The 17,541-nt window shown below is 49.3% G+C and overlaps 2 protein-coding genes and 1 pseudogene across 2 annotated transcripts; 2 read left to right on the plus strand and 1 right to left on the minus strand.

The window, feature by feature from the left end:
• Positions 1 to 514: 514 nt before the first annotated feature.
• Positions 515 to 3,609, plus strand: LOC133929322 (protein IQ-DOMAIN 6-like; annotated as a pseudogene).
• A 760-nt stretch (positions 3,610 to 4,369) lies between these two features.
• LOC133929321 (probable cytokinin riboside 5'-monophosphate phosphoribohydrolase LOGL7) lies at positions 4,370 to 6,663 on the plus strand. The gene is made up of 7 exons (XM_062376031.1): positions 4,370 to 4,660; positions 4,796 to 4,893; positions 5,004 to 5,034; positions 5,654 to 5,753; positions 5,836 to 5,906; positions 5,985 to 6,128; positions 6,221 to 6,663. Exons 1-7 carry the CDS (start codon positions 4,541 to 4,543, stop codon positions 6,311 to 6,313), a joined length of 657 nt encoding a protein of 218 aa, XP_062232015.1. The 5' UTR covers positions 4,370 to 4,540; the 3' UTR covers positions 6,314 to 6,663.
• Positions 6,664 to 15,003: 8,340 nt separating this feature from the next.
• On the minus strand, positions 15,004 to 16,990 carry LOC133928181 (uncharacterized). The gene is made up of 2 exons (XM_062374422.1): positions 16,556 to 16,990; positions 15,004 to 15,372 (listed from the first exon to the last, which is right to left on the minus strand). The coding sequence occupies exons 1-2, from the start codon at positions 16,988 to 16,990 to the stop codon at positions 15,004 to 15,006; spliced, it is 804 nt and encodes a 267-aa protein (XP_062230406.1).
• Between the last annotated feature and the right edge of the window lie 551 nt (positions 16,991 to 17,541).

A 17,541-nucleotide genomic window follows, 5' to 3' on the forward strand; every position in this document is an offset into this window, starting at 1 on the left:
AGCTGCTGCTACGGTAGCGATCCCTCAATCCCGAGGCTACCTTGTTCCGGTTGCGTCGGCTCAGCTCCGGTCCCAACTTTCCTCCGGTCTCCGTCGTGCCTGACATGCTGGCTCATCTTCTGATGGACATACACGGCAGCATCTGGCATCTCGGGCCCATGTCCCCAGAAAAGCCAGTCCCTTTATCGAAGCCCGACGCGCTGAAAGCCAGCGAGCCCGTGAACCGCCATGGCCGCCGTTCTCCTCCCGTCTGCAACCCTTGACCTGAATGCATGCATGACACGTGGTCCCTGTGTTTCCCGGCCCACGCGTCAGTGTGAGCACCGCGGATCCCACGGCCCGGCCGCCACCTTTGCCGGCTGCTGCTCGCCGCCGTTGGAAACTTGAATCCCCACGAACTTCGAACGGTTCCCTCCCCCCGTCGTGGCCGAAAAGGACAACGGCTACCTCCTCCACTACCCCCGCTACTTCACTGGTGACTGGTTGCTGCTCCTTCGATTTTGTCGCGTCTCGCCTCGGCTTCTCCTTCCTCTCCCACTACCATACAACCAAGCGGAAGGTTCTGTCGAGCGAGAAATAGGATGGGTGTGTTTGGATCTCTGGCTAGGAAAGATTTTGTCTTGTTTGGCCAGGTTTTGTATTTGAAACTGCTAAAAATTCTTAGTTTTTAGGGGCAGGGTAGCGTGCATGGGCTAGAAAAATCTTGCCCAGCGAGGAGAGCCAAAGCGGCTCGCTCTCATCCGCAAGAGCCACGGCTGGCGGAGGGATCGATGCATAACTGCCTCCATAGCTTGACGGAACCAAACGCCACAACGCAGCAAGCCTGGGTTACCTCAAACGAGCTAGTTTGCCCAGCCAAGCGAAGCTAGACTCGGTTAAAGATCCAAACACACCCGAACTTGCATCGTGGTCTTGTCAATGGGGGCGTCGGGGAAGTGGATCAAGTCGCCGGTGGGCCAGAAGGAGCCGTCGGCGGAGAGAAGGCGGGGAGCAAGTGGCGCAAGTGGAGCCGGCTGTTTCGGAGCTCGTCGCCCGCGTCCAGGGCCGCCGCGCCGGCGGCTGAGGCGTCGTCGGTCTCAGCCGACGCGCTCAGCTCTTTGGTCGCGGCCGTGGTCCGCGCGCCGCCCAGCGACTTCCGCCTCATCAGGCAGGAGTGTGCCGCCGTCCTCATCCAGGCCGCCGTCCGCTAGCTGCTTCTTGGTAGTGCCCGAATTCCTGCTCCGTCTGGTACTACCACTTCGATGTGATGTGATCTTGGCTCCTGATGTGTTTATCGTGCGGTGGCTCGCGTGTGCAGGCGAGGCGGGCGTTGAAGGCGCTGAGGGGCATCGTGCGGCTGCAGGCGCTGGTGCGCGGTCGGCTCGTGCGGAGGCAGCTGGCCGTCACGTTCGAGTGCATGAATGCGCTGCTGCGGGTGCAGGAGCGTGCGCGGGAGCGGCGGGTGCGCTCGTCTGCCGACGGCCGCGGCTCCCACGACTCGCTCGCCGAGGCAACGGCCGTGCCAGTTCTACCAAGGACGCTGAGGTATGTGGAACACGGCCCAAAATGGTCGTTCTTTATCTGCTTGCTTGCCTTACAATTTCCCCTGTGTGTTGACTGTTGAGTACTGAGTCGAAACTCGAAAGCTAAATGACACCAGCCATTCTGGCAAATTTGGTGGAACCTAATTTCTGACCATAGAACTTGGTTGAGAGTGTTGTTGAAGGGTCATACTGCCCTCAAGCTCTCATTCAGATTCTTAATATACAAGCTTCACGCTAACTTTAATTTGAAATTGATGTTTCTAAGAAAAATAATCAGGAGGTTGGAGAACCGGTAAATTTTGAATTTTGAATTCCGTTTGTGCTACTGATAATATTGTGACTAGCTGGAAGTTTTTCATATTGGTGTTTACATTGATTTCCTGATGGAGAAAGGGATGTGTTTAATATTGTGACTAGCTGAAAGCTTTTATTTGAAAGGGACTTGTATCAGTAAGACTGATATGGACAATTAAACTTACTTTATTTTGAGTAATGATTGAGTCCATTAAGATTGTTACTTGCTCTTTCACCTTGACAATGTATGTTTGAATCAATATTTGTAGTGACACTGTTAGGTAAGAAAAGCTATGGTGACAACACCAATTAGGTATTGCCAACCCAAGTTTTCTATTAAGACTACAGTTGAACCGAAGTAAAAGAGAATGAGTTCACACTACAGTATGTTGTTTCTATGATTTTTCGTTGGTTAGATGAGCAGCATACATGCTCGGTTGTTTTCACCAGAGAAGCAATGCGATGTTGGAAAGATTTCTTGACATTTTTCATATTGCAGGAACAGTGGTGTGACCGTGATGGTTCTGCTGATGAAGTAAGATCAAAGTTACAGATTAGGCATGAAGGTGCAGCAAAGAGAGAAAGGGCAATTGCTTACGCTCTTTCTCACCAGGTATATGTTGGAGTAATATCTTTCTTTTTATACTCATGCTGTAGTTTCATATAATAAGTTGATCATATTCCTTTCAGCGTCGGGGTTCAAAACAGTGGAAAACCAGGCTCGCCTACTCTGTGTTAGAAGCCATGACTCTAATATGTGCAATCAAAACTTGAGTTATTTGGAAGGATGGATGGCCACAAAACCTTGGGAGATCAGGCTTATGGAACGAAATCAGACCGACTCGCAGTTTGCTAAGAACTGCGAGGAGCTGAACTTGGCTGTCTCCAAGCTTTCTGATGCTAACTTAGTTAAAATCAGAAGAAACAATGTCACAAGCAGAGTAACAGCAAAGCCTCCAGTGCTGTCAGCTTCTTCTTCTGACTTCGTATACGACGAGAGCTCTCCGTCCACATCATCTGTCATTCCGGCGTCTCCTGCCAACATCTTAGCATCAGAAGCAAGATCAGACAATGGTCATGTTGGAGGACCAAACTACATGAACTTGACCAAATCTGCTAAAGCAAGGCTGAATGGTTGCAGCAGTCACAGAGGGTCACTCCAAATTCAACGACAACGATCTGGGGACATGCCAAGGATGGCACTCTCTTCAATAGACACCCAAAGCAACGCTGGATCTGAAATTTCAGTAACCTCGAGGCGATTAAACAGCATGTCCTTGAAAGGTCGGAGCATGACAAGAAGGTTGGACAAGGAGAATGAAGATTGATCCTGGGTCCACGTTATAGGCGCCTTGTATATTTCTTCCAATCATGTCCCTGGTTTAGTGTTTGTTGTACACATCCAATCCGAGTTCAATTCCTCATTGCTTCTATTGATAACTTATGTATTTAGCTTCGAAAACGGAGACTTGTAAAAGGTTGACTCGTTATTTATCTCCACCTGGTCTCTGCTGTAGAAAGCTTGCGTTCTAATTAGAGTCGTGTTCGATGGTGGTAGTCTCTTATATTGGGTTACCGATGATGCATATGATATTCTGGGACGATGAGAATGACGCGAAGTTTATCTTGTTTGTTCTGACGAATAATCGTGTGTCCGCTTCCTTGAAGAACATGTCCTGGGTGATTGTCCAATCGCTCAAACAATCCTGTTGTCCACTCCGATTGGCTGTCCCAAATTTGATGCCCTCATCAGGATCGGCGGGGTAAACATTAGCAGCATTCGCGGTTGGTACTTGTTAGAGCGATCGTCCTTGACTTGTTTAATTACATTTATTTGACTAACGTGCAGATTACATTAATCCAGTCCACATTGCTTGTCAAAATCTACGCTTTTCATAATATCAGTAGCGATCGATGGAGTGATAAAATATGAGGAAGAAATCTGCAGCCGATGAGAGTATGAGACCTTGCAGCGCCGCTAGCAGCTGTAGTGATGTACCACTCCTGGCCAGTGCACAGGCGACGGAAAGGGACGTTGCGAAAGCTACCTGCCGAAGCCGAAAACATTAACCGCATCCATGTTTGGTAAACTTTGCTGTTACGACTTGTGCCTCTCGCTTCTGCTGCACATGCTCGAGGCTCTGCAAGTCTGAAGTGTGCCATGAGTTACCGCTGGTGCTGCCTTCCTGATGGCAACCCTTCACAGATGAGCAGCTTTTCTAGGCAACTATCTGAACGACGTTCACGCGATGCCATTGTTTCAGCGACCCAGGGCAGGGTCTGGACGGTCGAGATGGCGCCGCTTGGGCAGCCTAAGAAGACACGGGCGGATGGTCCAGACGCGCAGAACAGTGCCGGCGCCATGCACGCCGGCATTCAGTGGAGACGGGGCAGGGCAAAGATTCTCGGGGACGGTGAGGGGGACAATTCAGAGTTACGGGCTTTCCGGAGGGCCCGGCCGGTATGGTGACGGCGAAAATGACAGCGGCGGAGGAGGTGCAGTGCGGTGCGGTTTGGGGTGTTTGACCCACTGGAATTAAAAGGGGGGCGATCGGTTACATCACTGGCCTTAATGCCGCCATCACTTGGGAGCTCTGCGGAGAGAGGCTGGAGATAACGCACGCGCAGCCAGACAGGACACCACCGAGCCAGCGCCACGCTCCTTCCCGGAGCAGCACCAAGGAAGGAGGAGCTCGCGCTAGATAGCTGCGTTGTCGGTCGGCATGGGCGACGGAGCGGCGGCCCCGCCGAGCAGGTTCCGTACGATCTGCGTGTTCTGCGGCAGCAACGCCGGCCGACGCAAGGTGTTCGGGGACGCAGCCCTCGAGCTTGGCCACGAGCTGGTGAGTATGAGTACATGGCAGGGAGCTCGCCTCGTCCCGGGGTGCGCGGGCTGGCCTACCACCGTCGTTTTCTTGTTTTTTTTTGGGGTTCTTGGTAGGTGACGGTGAGCGTCGCGTGTTTTCCCCTTGTTGTAGGTGAGGAAGGGGATCAATTTGGTCTACGGCGGCGGCAGCATCGGGCTGATGGGCGTGATTGCGCAGACGGTTCACGATGGCGGCTGCCCCGTCCTTGGGTAGCTTCTGCACTTGCAATTTCACTTTTTTTTTCTGCAGCGGCAGCTGAGTCCGTTTTGAACATTCTGTCTCATGTAGTGGTTGGTGTTTTTGTTTGATTTGTTCACAGGGTGATTCCTAAAGCGCTCATGGCTATTGAGGTATGTAGTTTCCTTACTCTGAGTTCTGTTCATGGTATATGTCTTTCAGAATAGGAAAGTGCTGTTCAGTTAATCAAGCCTTTTGTTAGTATGCAATGTTGTGCGTTGATCCGTGCAGTGTTTGGATCAAATTTAAGCATGTCAGATTCTGCTATTCAGCTTTAGCTATGAAAGGACTCAACAATGACTGTTGAGCTTTCTGTTCTTTCTTTGTAGTACCGGTCAGTCGCCTTTTTAAATTCTTCTCCTTTGCTAATGAAGGCAACCCATTGTCCTTCATTATAAAGAAGTGGTCAAGCTAGGACTAGGATTTCTAGCAATTTGGCTCCTGTCTTGTTAGAGTTAGGTATGACAATTTGGAATTCTAGATTTAACTTCTGTCTGAATTCGATAGTACCCTTGCCAAGTAGACGTTGTCAAATGAAGTGAAGTGATGTGAACTTGAATTATGTCTCCCAATTATTCAAAAATCCATATTTCACCAGTATATTGCTTATTTGCTCAGAGGATGGGGATTTGGATGTCAAAATCCTTTTCAGTTTATGCTTTTTTTTTCCAGAGAAGTAGTCTGTAAAGTATAATCTTATTTTGATATTTGTTCATGGGTCTCTTTTGACAGATATCAGGTGAAAGTGTGGGAGAAGTGAAGATTGTAGCTGACATGCATGAGAGGAAAGCTGAGATGGCTCGACAATCCGAAGCGTTCATCGCTCTTCCAGGTGACAGATGTTTGATGATCTCCTGCTACCATCATCCATCGCACTGATAATTCAATAGAACTTGATTACCAATTTCTATCAGGGGGATATGGAACAATGGAGGAGTTGTTAGAAATGATAACATGGTCCCAACTTGGAATTCATGACAAACCAGTAAGTACATTGATAGATAAATAGTATATTACAAATCAGCAACGAAGTTCTATCCAAACAAATTAAGGTCTCTTACAGGTTGGGTTGCTGAATGTCGATGGTTACTACGATCCGCTGCTTGCACTATTCGAAAAAGGCGCAACGGAAGGTTTCATTAACCCTGATTGTAGGCAAATATTTGTTTCTGCGCCTACTGCAAGTGAACTGCTGACAAAGATGGAGGTAATCTGACTACACAATCCATCTTCAAGCTATCATGCGTTGATCACAGTGTTTACTAAGTTGTGAGCCATTACCTGTGTGTTCGTGTTCAGCAATACACTCGGTTACACCAGGAGGTAGCCCCAGCAACGAGCTGGGAGATTTCAGACCTCGGTTACGGGAAAGGCTCACCGGCAGACTCCTAGCACTTGCATTTCCTGAAGTGAAGCTCTCCACTGATGTCTTTGTTTACCTTACCATTTCTTGAAGTGTCTAAACTGTCCAATCCGGTATCGGCTCGGGAGGCGATTTCTTATCTAATCAAGGAATTGACCTTCCTCGTCGCCATTCGCAATTTGAAGTTTGATTGCTTGGTTATGTAAGCTACTCCTCTTTTGGTGTGTGGTCCTTGTGGAATCGATCCGACCGGGGCAGCACGAAAGCAGCAGCCGCCCCGGAGACGTCACAGGTGAGCGACCACTGGTTGGGTTTGTACTCATTGTTGGAGCTTCTTTTGGTTGAAAAACGATGATGATGTGAGTGATGATGCCGCGGATGGATTGGTGCTTGTTTGGGGATCCCGTGGCTTTGCCTTTTTTGGGAGCGTACTTTGCCAGTGGGAGGGGCTGTCTTTTTTGCTTCGTCATGAGCGCGTGTTTGGCGTCTCGTCTTTGGGCGATAACAACGCGCACGATATAAAAGGAGATCCGACTGTACTGATGTTGTTGAGGAAAATATCCTAGCTCAGACGATGCTACCAAAAACTTCTCTGGAACTCTTGGGCTTCGGAATCTCTGCAGAAGCTAAGGCTTCCAGAGGCTATAAATTTCTCAAGCCACCACCTCTTGAGACAGGGACAAAACTGGTCTTCAGAGAGAATATCAGTAAAAAAAGTCAATTGATCTGACATGAAGTGATCGACAGTTAATATCGATATAAGTGGTGGTCACTCTAACCTCCTGATGCAAGTGGAGGCTACTTTGACACCCGGGATAATGCAGCGCTGTAATTAACGACTGGCTGGGTACCGCGTCCTTAGGATCACTTGTACTACTGTATTTGCTATAGTAAATAATATCTTCTGAGTAGGGTAAAAATATCATATCTAGGTTCGGACTGTGCGATTCGATCGGCCCTAGATCCTTGCGGTACAGTGATAGCTTGTATCACTATCTCTGTAAGAGTATACCTATATATTTACACCCTAAATGACACTATAAATACAGACCTTTGGCCACCAGATTAGGGGACCTTATCTTTTTTACTATAAATACATTTTTGTTTCTCTCTCCTCTTTACTTCTTCTCTAAGCTCGAGTCTCATCTTTAGAAGAGACTTGTCGTACTTTCTTCGTGGAAAACATCTTCTCTTTCATCAATAGCGCACTGTCCGTGAGGACTTGAACATAGAAGTGCAAGGGGTAGGACACCACCAAAGGCCACAAAGGTGCAAGCCAAAGCAACTGTTTCCATCATCGCACTCATGCAAATGTATGCATGGCAGCTGCGATCGGGCACACCGTGTGCACCCACCAGCTCTGCAGCTAGGCGAAATGAAAACCATCTAGCCACCACTGACCCAACAGCTTGGGTTGGCACGGAGGCCCAAGTTGGCACGAAGGCGTTCCAATAGTGGTGCAACGAGGACCCCATCGCACCCCAAGGGGTTACGGCCGAGGTTGTAGCCAGACAAGCTGACTTCCAATAGTTCTGGGCGCTCGAGCCTAGGGGCTCTCATGCGTGGGCCCGACCCCTTTGTCGATCTAGTGTCCTCCGAGAGCCTGGTCGCCCAGCGCCCCGACGGCCTCCCTGCGTGGAAGCAGGCTTCAGGGAGACCAACGGCCCCAGCGGACGCAGATCCCGCCGACATCCTTGGCACCAACCACAAGCTTTGAAACCACCGGAAGGGGTACTGGTGTATCCTGCATGGACCCCGACGTGGCCATAATACAGACGGTTGTCGAACACTCATAGCTTTCTTAGAAGATTACCTCAAGAGGTAGACGGGACACCCGGCAAGGGAAAAAAGCCAACAATAGGTGACCCAGAGGTCACAAGCTTGCAACGGGCTACAAGGTGGGTGGCCGGGCCTTACCGAGCCCCCCTCGGCTAGCTATGCCACCCATGGCTCCACCGCTAACAGTGCAATACCCCAACGGTGAGGACCGAGTCGCGAAAAGGCCCTAGCCATAAATAGAGTCCGGCAAGGCTACAACATGGGGGCCCTGCCTGAGCCTTCGGAGCGGTAGGGGCCTCTGACATGCCTCCCCTGTCCGGTTCGACACTAATGGGATTGACTGTGGCAAAGAGGTGCAGGGCTCCTGCAATAGGGCTCCAAGTGCTCTGGATGCCCACACAGCCCAGACCCTTCGGTAGGCAACCCAGGCCGGAGAAGCCGACCCTTCCGCTGCCTTCAGGCTGTGGAGTTCTTCCTGACCTTCGACCTTACCGTGGAGGCCTCATTTTGGTAAAAGTACACCCGTTTATGGCCACCTAGCAATAGCTTACCTAGCTAGTTAGTATTTATACAACATAGTCAGTGTACTCTAAAAGTAGCTAGCTTATCTGATTGAAAGTCTCTACGTCAGATAGCTGATAGGTATCAACAGGATACTGTAAGACTTAAGTTATATCTCTGTTCTACAATAAACGGTAAAACCTAAGTTATATCTATAGTCAAAACTTAAGTTATAACTTCGCTGAAATAATGCATAGAGATTAAAAACCTCCCCACTAATAGCTTAGCCTCGGGAGGAGGAGACATCTTAAAAACCTCCCCACCGATGACTTAGCCTCGGTGATGGAGATATCTTAAAAACCTCCCCAGTGGCAAAGACATCTTAAAAACCTCCCCACCAATGGCCTAGCCACGGTGACAGAGACGTCATAAAAATCTCCCCACCGATGGCTTAGCCTCGGTGGCAGAGATATCTTAGAAACCTCCTCACCGATGGTGGCAAGGATATCTTAAAAACCTTTCCACCGATAACTTAGCCTTGGTGGCGGAGACATCTTAAAAACCTCCCCACCAATGGTCTAGTCTCAGTGGCGGAGACATCGTAAAAAAGCTCCCCACCGATGGCTTAGCCTTGGTGGCAGGGAATCTTAAAAACCTCCCTCACCGATGGCATAACCTCGGTAACAGAGATACCTTAAAAACCTTGAAAACCCTCCGATGGGTCGTAGGCGAAAGTCTTGATTTCGTAGAGGTACTGAAAACCCTCCGACAGGTCATAGGCGAAAGCTCCGATGTCGTAGAGGTACAAAGAAACCCTCAGGTAGGTCGTAGTGGAAATCCTCAATGCTATAGAGGTACTGAAAACCCTTCAATAAGTCGTAGGCGTAAGCCCCGATGTCGTAGAGGTACAAAGAAACCCTCTGGTAGGTTGTAGGCGAAAACCCTGATGCTGTAGAGGTACTGAAAACCCTTTGATAGGTCATAGGCGTAAGCCCTAATGTTGTAGATGTAAAAAGAAGCCCTCCGACAGGTCGTAAGCGAAAGCTTCGATATCGTAGAGGTCTGAAAACTCGCTGACAGGTCGTAGCAAAAGCCTCGATGTCATAGAGGTATAAAGAAACCTTCCGACAGGTTATAGACGTAAGTCTCGATATCGTAGAGGTACAAAGAAACCCTCTGCAGGTCGTAGGTGTAAGCCCCGATGTCGTAGAGGTACAAAGAAACCCTCTGGCAGTTCGTAGGCGAAAGTCGGATGCCATAGAGGTACTGAAAACTCTCCGATATGTTGTAGGCATAAGCCACGATGTTATTTAGGTAAAAAAAACCTTCCAACAAGTTGTAGACGAAAGCCCCAATATTGTAGAGGTACTAGAAATCCTCCAACAGGTCATATGCGTAAAACCCGACGTCGTAGAGGGACTAGAAACCTTCCTGCAGGTCGTATGCATAAGCCTTGATGTTGTAGAGGTACAAAGAAACCCTCCGGCAAGTCATAGGTGTAAACCCTGATGTCGTAGAGGTACAAAGAAACCCTCTGGTAAGTCGTAGGCAAAAGCCCCGATGTCGTAGAGATACTGAATACCCTCCAATGAATCATAGCGTAAGCCACAATGCTGTAGAGGAATAAGGAAACCCTTCAACCGGTCGTAGGCGAAAGCCCTGATGTCATTGAGGTACTAGAAACCTTCCGATAGGTCGTAGGTGTAAACTCTGATGTTGTAGAGGTACTAAAAACCATCTGACAAGTCGTAGGCGAAAGTCCCGATACCGTAGAGGTACTAAAAACCCTCTGACATGTCGTAAGTGTAAGCCCAAATGTCGTAGAGGTAAAAAGAAACCCTAGGATGAAGGCGTAAGCCCCAATGCCATAGAGGTACGAAAAACCTTTCGGCAAGTTGAAGGCATAGCATCTATGCCATAGAGGCACAGAGCCCTCTAGTAACTCGATGGCGCTGACCGAGTACCAAAGTGGTTGCCTTAGCCTCACCATGGGCTTTAGCTCCGACAAAACTTCCACAATGCTCCAGATGACCCTGTCTCCAGAGCCTCATCATAGCTAAGGGCCGAGGGGTTCGTAGACTGTCTCCCTCGGCCTAGCCATCGACTTCACCTCCGGCAACCGCTGCTAGGCTCCAGATGGCCCTGCCTCCGGAGCCTAGCCATCGTCTTCACCTCCTTCAACTGCTGCCGGGCTCCGAATAGATTGCTTTGAGTCAGAAATCTGGAACAAATTTAGAGAGAAATATGTACTGGTATCGGATAGAAGAATGTTTTTGTATCATCCTAGAATCTAGTGGCGACCAAGGATGAGGAGGTCGCAAACTGTCTCCCTCTCCCTTAATCATTGGCTTCACCTCCATTCACTGCCACTAGGCTCTAAAACTAACTCCCCTCCATCAAAGAACTCGTCTCATGGCCCACTATCGACTACACCTCCTCCGCCAAGAACGACGAGGTCAATATCCCCCGCTAAAGTGTCGGGATCCAAACCCTCTGCATGTAGATGACAACTACCTCAGTTGCATTAAGGCTTAAACCTGTGTAAGACTTCGTCGCTCCAGTCGTCCCTAAAATACTAAAAAAATACCTACAATTGCATTCTCCAGCCGCTAACAATTGTTGGGTGTGAGTGGGCCGGGGAAGGTGAGGCATTGGAGCTTAGGTGCACACACAAAAAAAACATGCCTGGATGCATGTCCGGAGGATTGTCATACACTTCGATGAAAGAAAAGAAAAAACACTAAGACTTAGTTATATTACTAAATTTCACATCCAAAAAATACTTACATGCCTTCCCGAGGTCCTAGTATCTTGACTACTCGAGACCAAAAGCACTGACAAAGGATGGGGAAGAAAACTACAAGCCGTAACATCGGCGTATGCGCTTCATCTGTGGCCTACCATTGCAGAAGCTGATGCAGTAGCCATCCCCCGTGCTTTTAGAGGATGAGGATGAAAAGGACTCCTTCATGGCCTTCTCTCCCTCCTCCTTGGCTTTCTTCTTCTCCGCTTGGGCTGCCTCCTTCTTCGCTTCCATCTTCTCTTACTCGTCAATCTCCTTCTCTAAAAGATCCATGTCGACCTCCTCTTCATCATCAGAGATATCGATAATATCGACTAGAGAGATCAATCGAACTGGAGATTAAGATGGAGTGGTGAGGGACGGCTCTCTCAGTAAAGATGGAAGCACGATGGTTATCGGCTCCAACCTTGCAAGCATGCCCACGGAACTGGTCACCCCCGGAGGCACCACGACAAGCAAAGCTAGTGCCGGCACCATATGTGACCCCGCCCCAGTCAAGCCAATCAAAATCATTGACATCTCCGACAATGCGGAGAAGGAGGACGCCATGATCAAACCAAAGAAGAAATGCTCCCTTACACAGCAATGAATAATCAACTAGGTAGACCCTATCTTTTATAGTTGGGCCAATCGTTTGCGTATGACTAGGAAAGGAAACGGAACCACCACGAGTGTCGTCCCGCGACCTTCCTAATTATTATTCTAAGGGCTCGTGACCACATCCCGGTCAAATCCGTGCACATGCGGCAACTCTCCGCGATAGCGCCCTAGTTTTTGGCATACACATCCTGTCGCATTTATTATTTGAATCCATTTTCGTGCATGCAAGGGAAACTGGCACAAGACCCCAGGAGAACTGGCGCATTACCCTGTCAGACGCACTGACATTACCACGCGTCATTAAGTACTTGTGCTAAAAAACAGGGAGAATATCTTGCCTCTACATATGATCTCCATTTTGACGGTTCAAATGACAAAAAGGCTCGCCATCAGAAAAGCTGAAGAGCTTGCTCTGACCGTCGTAAGGCTTCAAACGGCCTTTGGCTCCAACGCCTCTACGCCTCCGGGCTCAGTACAGGCTCCAGAGCGCATTGTCTCCGTTCAAACCTTAATGGCCTTAAGCTCCAACGCATCTACGCCTCCGACCTCAACACAGGCTCCGAAGTGCATTGCCTCCATTCAAACCTCGATGGCCTTCGGCTCCGACGCCTCTACACTTCCGCCCTCAGCATGGGCCCCGGAGTGCGTTGCCTCTGTTCAAACCCCGATGGCCTTCAACTCACACTCCTCTACACCTCCGACCTCAGCATGGGCTCCAAAGCGTATTGCCCCCCATTAGAACCTCGATGGCCTTCGGCTCCAACGCCTCCATGCCTCTGGCCTCAGCATGGGCTCTAAAGCGCATTGCCTCTGTTCCAATCCCGATGGCCTTCGACTCCAACGACTACTGCGCCTTCGACCTCAGCATAGGTTTTGGTGCACGTAAATCCCAACAAACCCCCACGACCATTGGCTTCGACATCGGCTCAACCTTAGGTGACCCTCGTCGGGCTCCGGACTGCATCTTCCCTGCTGAATTTCAGATAAACCAAGTTGATATCTCCAACTCTCATCATTGGGCTCTGGACCACACCATTTCCTCCGGGTTACCACATCTCCATCTGACTTCGTCACCATCGCTTACGGTCATCACTGAGAGGCTTTTCAATGACTATAAATTATATTAGGATATCCTCACTATGAGGCTGGGCTGAAGCTAGTTACTTCTACATCTATTCGCCCCTCCACACCTTAGGGCCAGCAGATATAGGGGTATTGTTAGGGAAAATATCTCAGCTCACAGATAATACTAAGGAGACATCGTCAAGAGCTTCTTTAGAGCTTTTGGGCTCCGTACTTCCTGCATAAGCTAAGGCTTCTGGAGGCCTTCGCCAACCATTACTTTGCTCTTGTTTAGATTTTTGGACCCGGTGTGCAGTGGAGTGGCCTGGTTCGATCCTGAAATGCACGTTACTAAACCGACGGTTTGACCTGCAGCAAATGCACTGTCGATATGCCTGGACCAAATGAATGGTTGGTGGTCTGATTCCCGTGTGCCGGAGCGCCACGGACTGGTCCCCCGCTTGCCGGGCACACCTGGGAAGTGGCAACCAGCGGGACGCTAGTCATCGGCTGCCGCAGCGGTGCGTTGGTGGCCTCACCGATAAGAACCCACGGATGCGGGGAGGCCTCGCCGTCTCGGCGCGCAACGTTTGGGAGCGGGGATGGCTCTGGCCAGGGAGGCACGATGTTGCGCGTCGGGGAGGGGCGGGTCGAAGGCGTCGCGGAACTGACCCACGGGTTGCTTGTCCCAGAACCTGTGGTGGCGCAAGGACGTAGTCACGCAGACGCCTCGGCCGTTCGGCCCCGCTCCCAAACGTTGTGAAATGGGAGTATCGAATATGGATCGGCGAATCAAACAGACAAGATCCAACGTGCGTGCTTGAGGCAAAAGAGTGTGGAATGTGTGAAGTAGCTCGATTTCACACGTATGATTTGGCAATTCTCAGGGAAAATGCAAATCTGTCTACATTAGGTCATAAACAATACCAGGTGTTTATAGCTAGGTATCTTAAAAAAAGAGTGTTAAGCATTTAAATAAAAATTGTAATTTTTAATGCAAATTAAAACTAAAATACTTAAATATGGTTAACTATCTTATTAGCACTAATATAAATAGTAGTACTTAAGTAAGTATCTTTTTCTTCGCTTAAGCACCCGTGTTATTAGTGCAGTTAAGAAAAAAATTAGTTTTTTTCATAAGCATATCCTCTAATCATCCCATTATTTATGCTCTTAGTGATTGTTTACGGCGCATTTGTTTTCGTTTTCCTTTTTCAGGAGGGGTTGTTCTCATTTTCTTTCGATCTGGATTGATCCCGAATCCAGATATGATCAGATGGTCTTTTCAGGAGAAGATCGGATGTGGTCGGTTGCGAGATATTAGGTGGGCTGATCCAGTCCAGTCCAGTCCAATGAATTTCTTTGTCCCATCGGCAGCGCACTGTGACATGGCCGATAGGCCCAAGTAAATCACGATCATATTCCTGGGGATTTTCTTAGCCCTTTTCTAGTTAATATTTTAATAATAGCACCCGAACTAAATTGCCATAAAGTAGATCTTTTTATCACGCCCGATACAATAGCGTGACAAATCAACTCCGTCACGCCATATGCAGTGGAGTGATTAGGTTTGCCACGCTGAAAAAGCCCCAAGATCCTTTACATATGGCGCCGACGCGGCCATCAAGGGTCACACAGGAACCTCGGCGCAAGAGGAAGTCACACCAGGTGCCCTGGCATGATACCCCTCTCAAATCCTCCTCAAATATCATATCTTCGTAGTCGTCTTTTTCTCTATTATCGTCTCAAATATCTTTGAAACTCTATTTTTTTACTATATTACGATCCTTGTCCTGTGAAGCTAAAATGAAATTAGGTGTCGCTACATCGCCTCCATTGCTTAAGCTAATAACTATAGCTAGCTAGCATTATATATCTATCGTGTGGTAGCTACATGCACACACACTACTATCTACTGCAATTTTCTGTTTTTCAAGGAGGGGCATCGTCATCGTCATCATTGGTCGACAGCAGCTAGGACCAGTGTGGGTTGTTAGGGTCCTCCTCATAGCCTTCCTCATCCTTGTTGCCATCGTCATCATTATCATCTCCCTCGGCCTTCTCCTCCTCCTCCTTAGGCTCCTCATCGCCCTCATCGTTGTCATCGTCACCCTCCTCATTTGGCTCCTCCTCATCGGAGCCCTCCTCGCTGTCACCCTCCTCCTCAAGCTCCTCGTCATTGGAGTCACCGTTGTACTCATCGGTGACCTTGTTGTTGCCCAAATCCACCGTCTCTTCATCATCGTCGCTATTGTCGCTCGACTCTTCCTCTTCCTCGGGCTTGTCTTCCTCAGACTCGGACTCCTCCTCAGCACTGGGCTCACCGTCGATTAAAGGTGGCTCCTAATTGCCGTAGCCGAGCTCGACGAAGAGAGCCATCAATTAGTTGTTGCTGGTGCCCTCTTTATCGCGGTCAGAGGACAAGGTGCGCGACGACAACTGTAGCTACAAAACTTGTGTTAGTAGTGACGACGGTAGCAAATCAGGAAGCGGGAAGGGCAACGAGGAGGATGAGAAGGAACTATCTGCCTTTTCTTTATCATAAATAGGTTTTTTTTAATCGATTGTGATATCCCATCAGATATGTGACATTCTGTAGTAGTGACAAGACTATAGTTACACAAAATAGATATCATAATAACACTTGTTTATCCACTTTTATATCATACAACATATTTTCGTGCGGACAACCAGACACCATCCCTTCTTACCAAGGCCAAATAGATAAACAACCAAATAAAATGACATTGCATGCAATCAGCCTAGCTCACACACACACACACACACACACACACACACACACACACACACACACACACACACACACACACACACACACACACACACACATATAACGTCACCCTCTGGACTTCGGACGACGCACCAAACCATTTGAGAGTGGCCATGCACACACCAAAATATGTTACGACCCAGGCGTTATGCGTGCGTCGCTACGCGCGGAGGTGGGAAGGACCGCATCTGTATGTAGTAGTCACGCACCGGGTGGCGAACCGCCGCTAGCTCATACCGTCGTGCGGTTGGGAGTGGACTCCGATCCTATTATACACATAGGTCATCGAACTGGAAGCCAACTAGCAGTCAGCGAGAACTTCAGTTGAGATATGTCGGGCGACCTCTGTGTCCCTTTGCAAGAGGATCCTCTAACGTTGAAGTCACTGTGACTTTATCACTAACACATGGATCCACTAAAAGTTCACCTCAAATGTTAGTTACAAAGTCACGATGACCTTAAAATTAGAGGAACCATTTTTGTGTCCCTTTGTGGTGGCGTGTATAAGTGCGCTCTTGGACCAACAAAATGAACTCCATAAATTTGGCACTGTTGTTGCCGCATTCCAATATTGACTTTTAAGGCCAACTCCAACAGCTACTTTAAAATTTTGTACTCTATAATACTATTACAATATCCACTATCACTATTACAGGACTATTTTTTCAACCATCTCCAACAAATACTTTATACATTAACCCTATCTTCTCTCCTATTTTTTTGGTACAAACTCACCCGCGGCGCAAAGCGAACGAGGCAGCACAACACCCACCCCCGGCCGCCCCGCACCGCCGTGGAGTGCCTCTGCCGAGCAGGAGTAACGCCGCGCGCCCGTGAGTTACTCGTCTCCCCTTCCCTTTCGCGTCCGAATTCCGTACGGCATTGTTGCGGCGACCAATCCGGTTGCTCCGCGCTGAAATCAAGTGCTGATCTGACCGGAGGAAGCGTTTCGTTCGGGAGCAACGGCGACGGCAGGAGCCGGGATATGATGACCAAGGAAGGAGGCGCGGAGCTGTGTGGAGACGACGGTGCGTACGAGGCGAGGAGGCGGCAGTCGCTGAGGGCGCGGTATGCGTACGGGTTCATCTTCTTCGCCACCAACCTGCTGGCCTGCCGCCGCCCTCCCTCGACGCCACCTCGTCCGCTACGACGTTGCCCGCGGCCGCGCATCGGTGCTCCGCGAGCCGCCAGAGGCGGAGGAGTCCAAGGGGCGCGTGGGGCGGTCCTTGGGGTCGGCCGGCGGGCGGTTCCGGCTGTATGCGTTCGACATCCGCGATGAGAAGAGCGACAGTGATGCGGCTCATTTGCCGCCACCGCAAAGAAGCCGCCCCTCTCTCCTCATTTGCCGCCACCGCATTCCTGTACCCACGGATGCCGGCTCCGTTGGAGTTCGTTGCATCTGCTACAGTAACACTGCAAAGTATTGTACCACTAAAAAAAGCGGATTTGCCGATTTGGTTAGAGTTGGCCTAAGTTCAGATAGCCACTGGCAAGTACTGTTCCATCGTCTAACACCTCATTGCTGTCATATATATGTATTTATATATACCTAGCTACAGAATATGTAATTTTGTAGCTAGGCCTTTCCGTCTAAATGAACCAACCGCTTGGCTCAGCCCAAAAACCTGGCACGCTCTCCTTCCCCCTCCCCCCGCCCCCACTCCCGAATTTCTCGCGTTAGCGCTGCCGAATCCCACCCGGATTTCTCTCAATGGCGCATG

The sequence above is a fragment of the Phragmites australis genome, chromosome 9 (assembly GCF_958298935.1).
Source record: "Phragmites australis chromosome 9, lpPhrAust1.1, whole genome shotgun sequence".
NCBI classification, from domain to species: Eukaryota; Viridiplantae; Streptophyta; class Magnoliopsida; order Poales; family Poaceae; genus Phragmites; species Phragmites australis.

What these genes read in the sequence shown, in the direction of transcription:
- LOC133929321 (XM_062376031.1), top strand. Translation starts at nt 4,541, where the DNA reads ATGGGCGACGGAGCGGCGGCCCCGCCGAGCAGGTTCCGTACGATCTGC. An exon ending in GGCGGCTGCCCCGTCCTTGG is followed by an intron (nt 4,894 to 5,003) that starts GTAGCTTCTGCA and finishes ATTTGTTCACAG; the next exon opens with GGTGATTCCTAAAGCGCTCA. An exon ending in AACTGCTGACAAAGATGGAG is followed by an intron (nt 6,129 to 6,220) that starts GTAATCTGACTA and finishes GTTCGTGTTCAG; the next exon opens with CAATACACTCGGTTACACCA.
- LOC133928181 (XM_062374422.1), bottom strand. Translation starts at nt 16,990, where the DNA reads ATGCGCGGCCGCGGGCAACGTCGTAGCGGACGAGGTGGCGTCGAGGGA. An exon ending in TCGTTCGCTTTGCGCCGCGG is followed by an intron (nt 15,373 to 16,555) that starts GTGAGTTTGTAC and finishes TACGGCAATTAG; the next exon opens with GAGCCACCTTTAATCGACGG.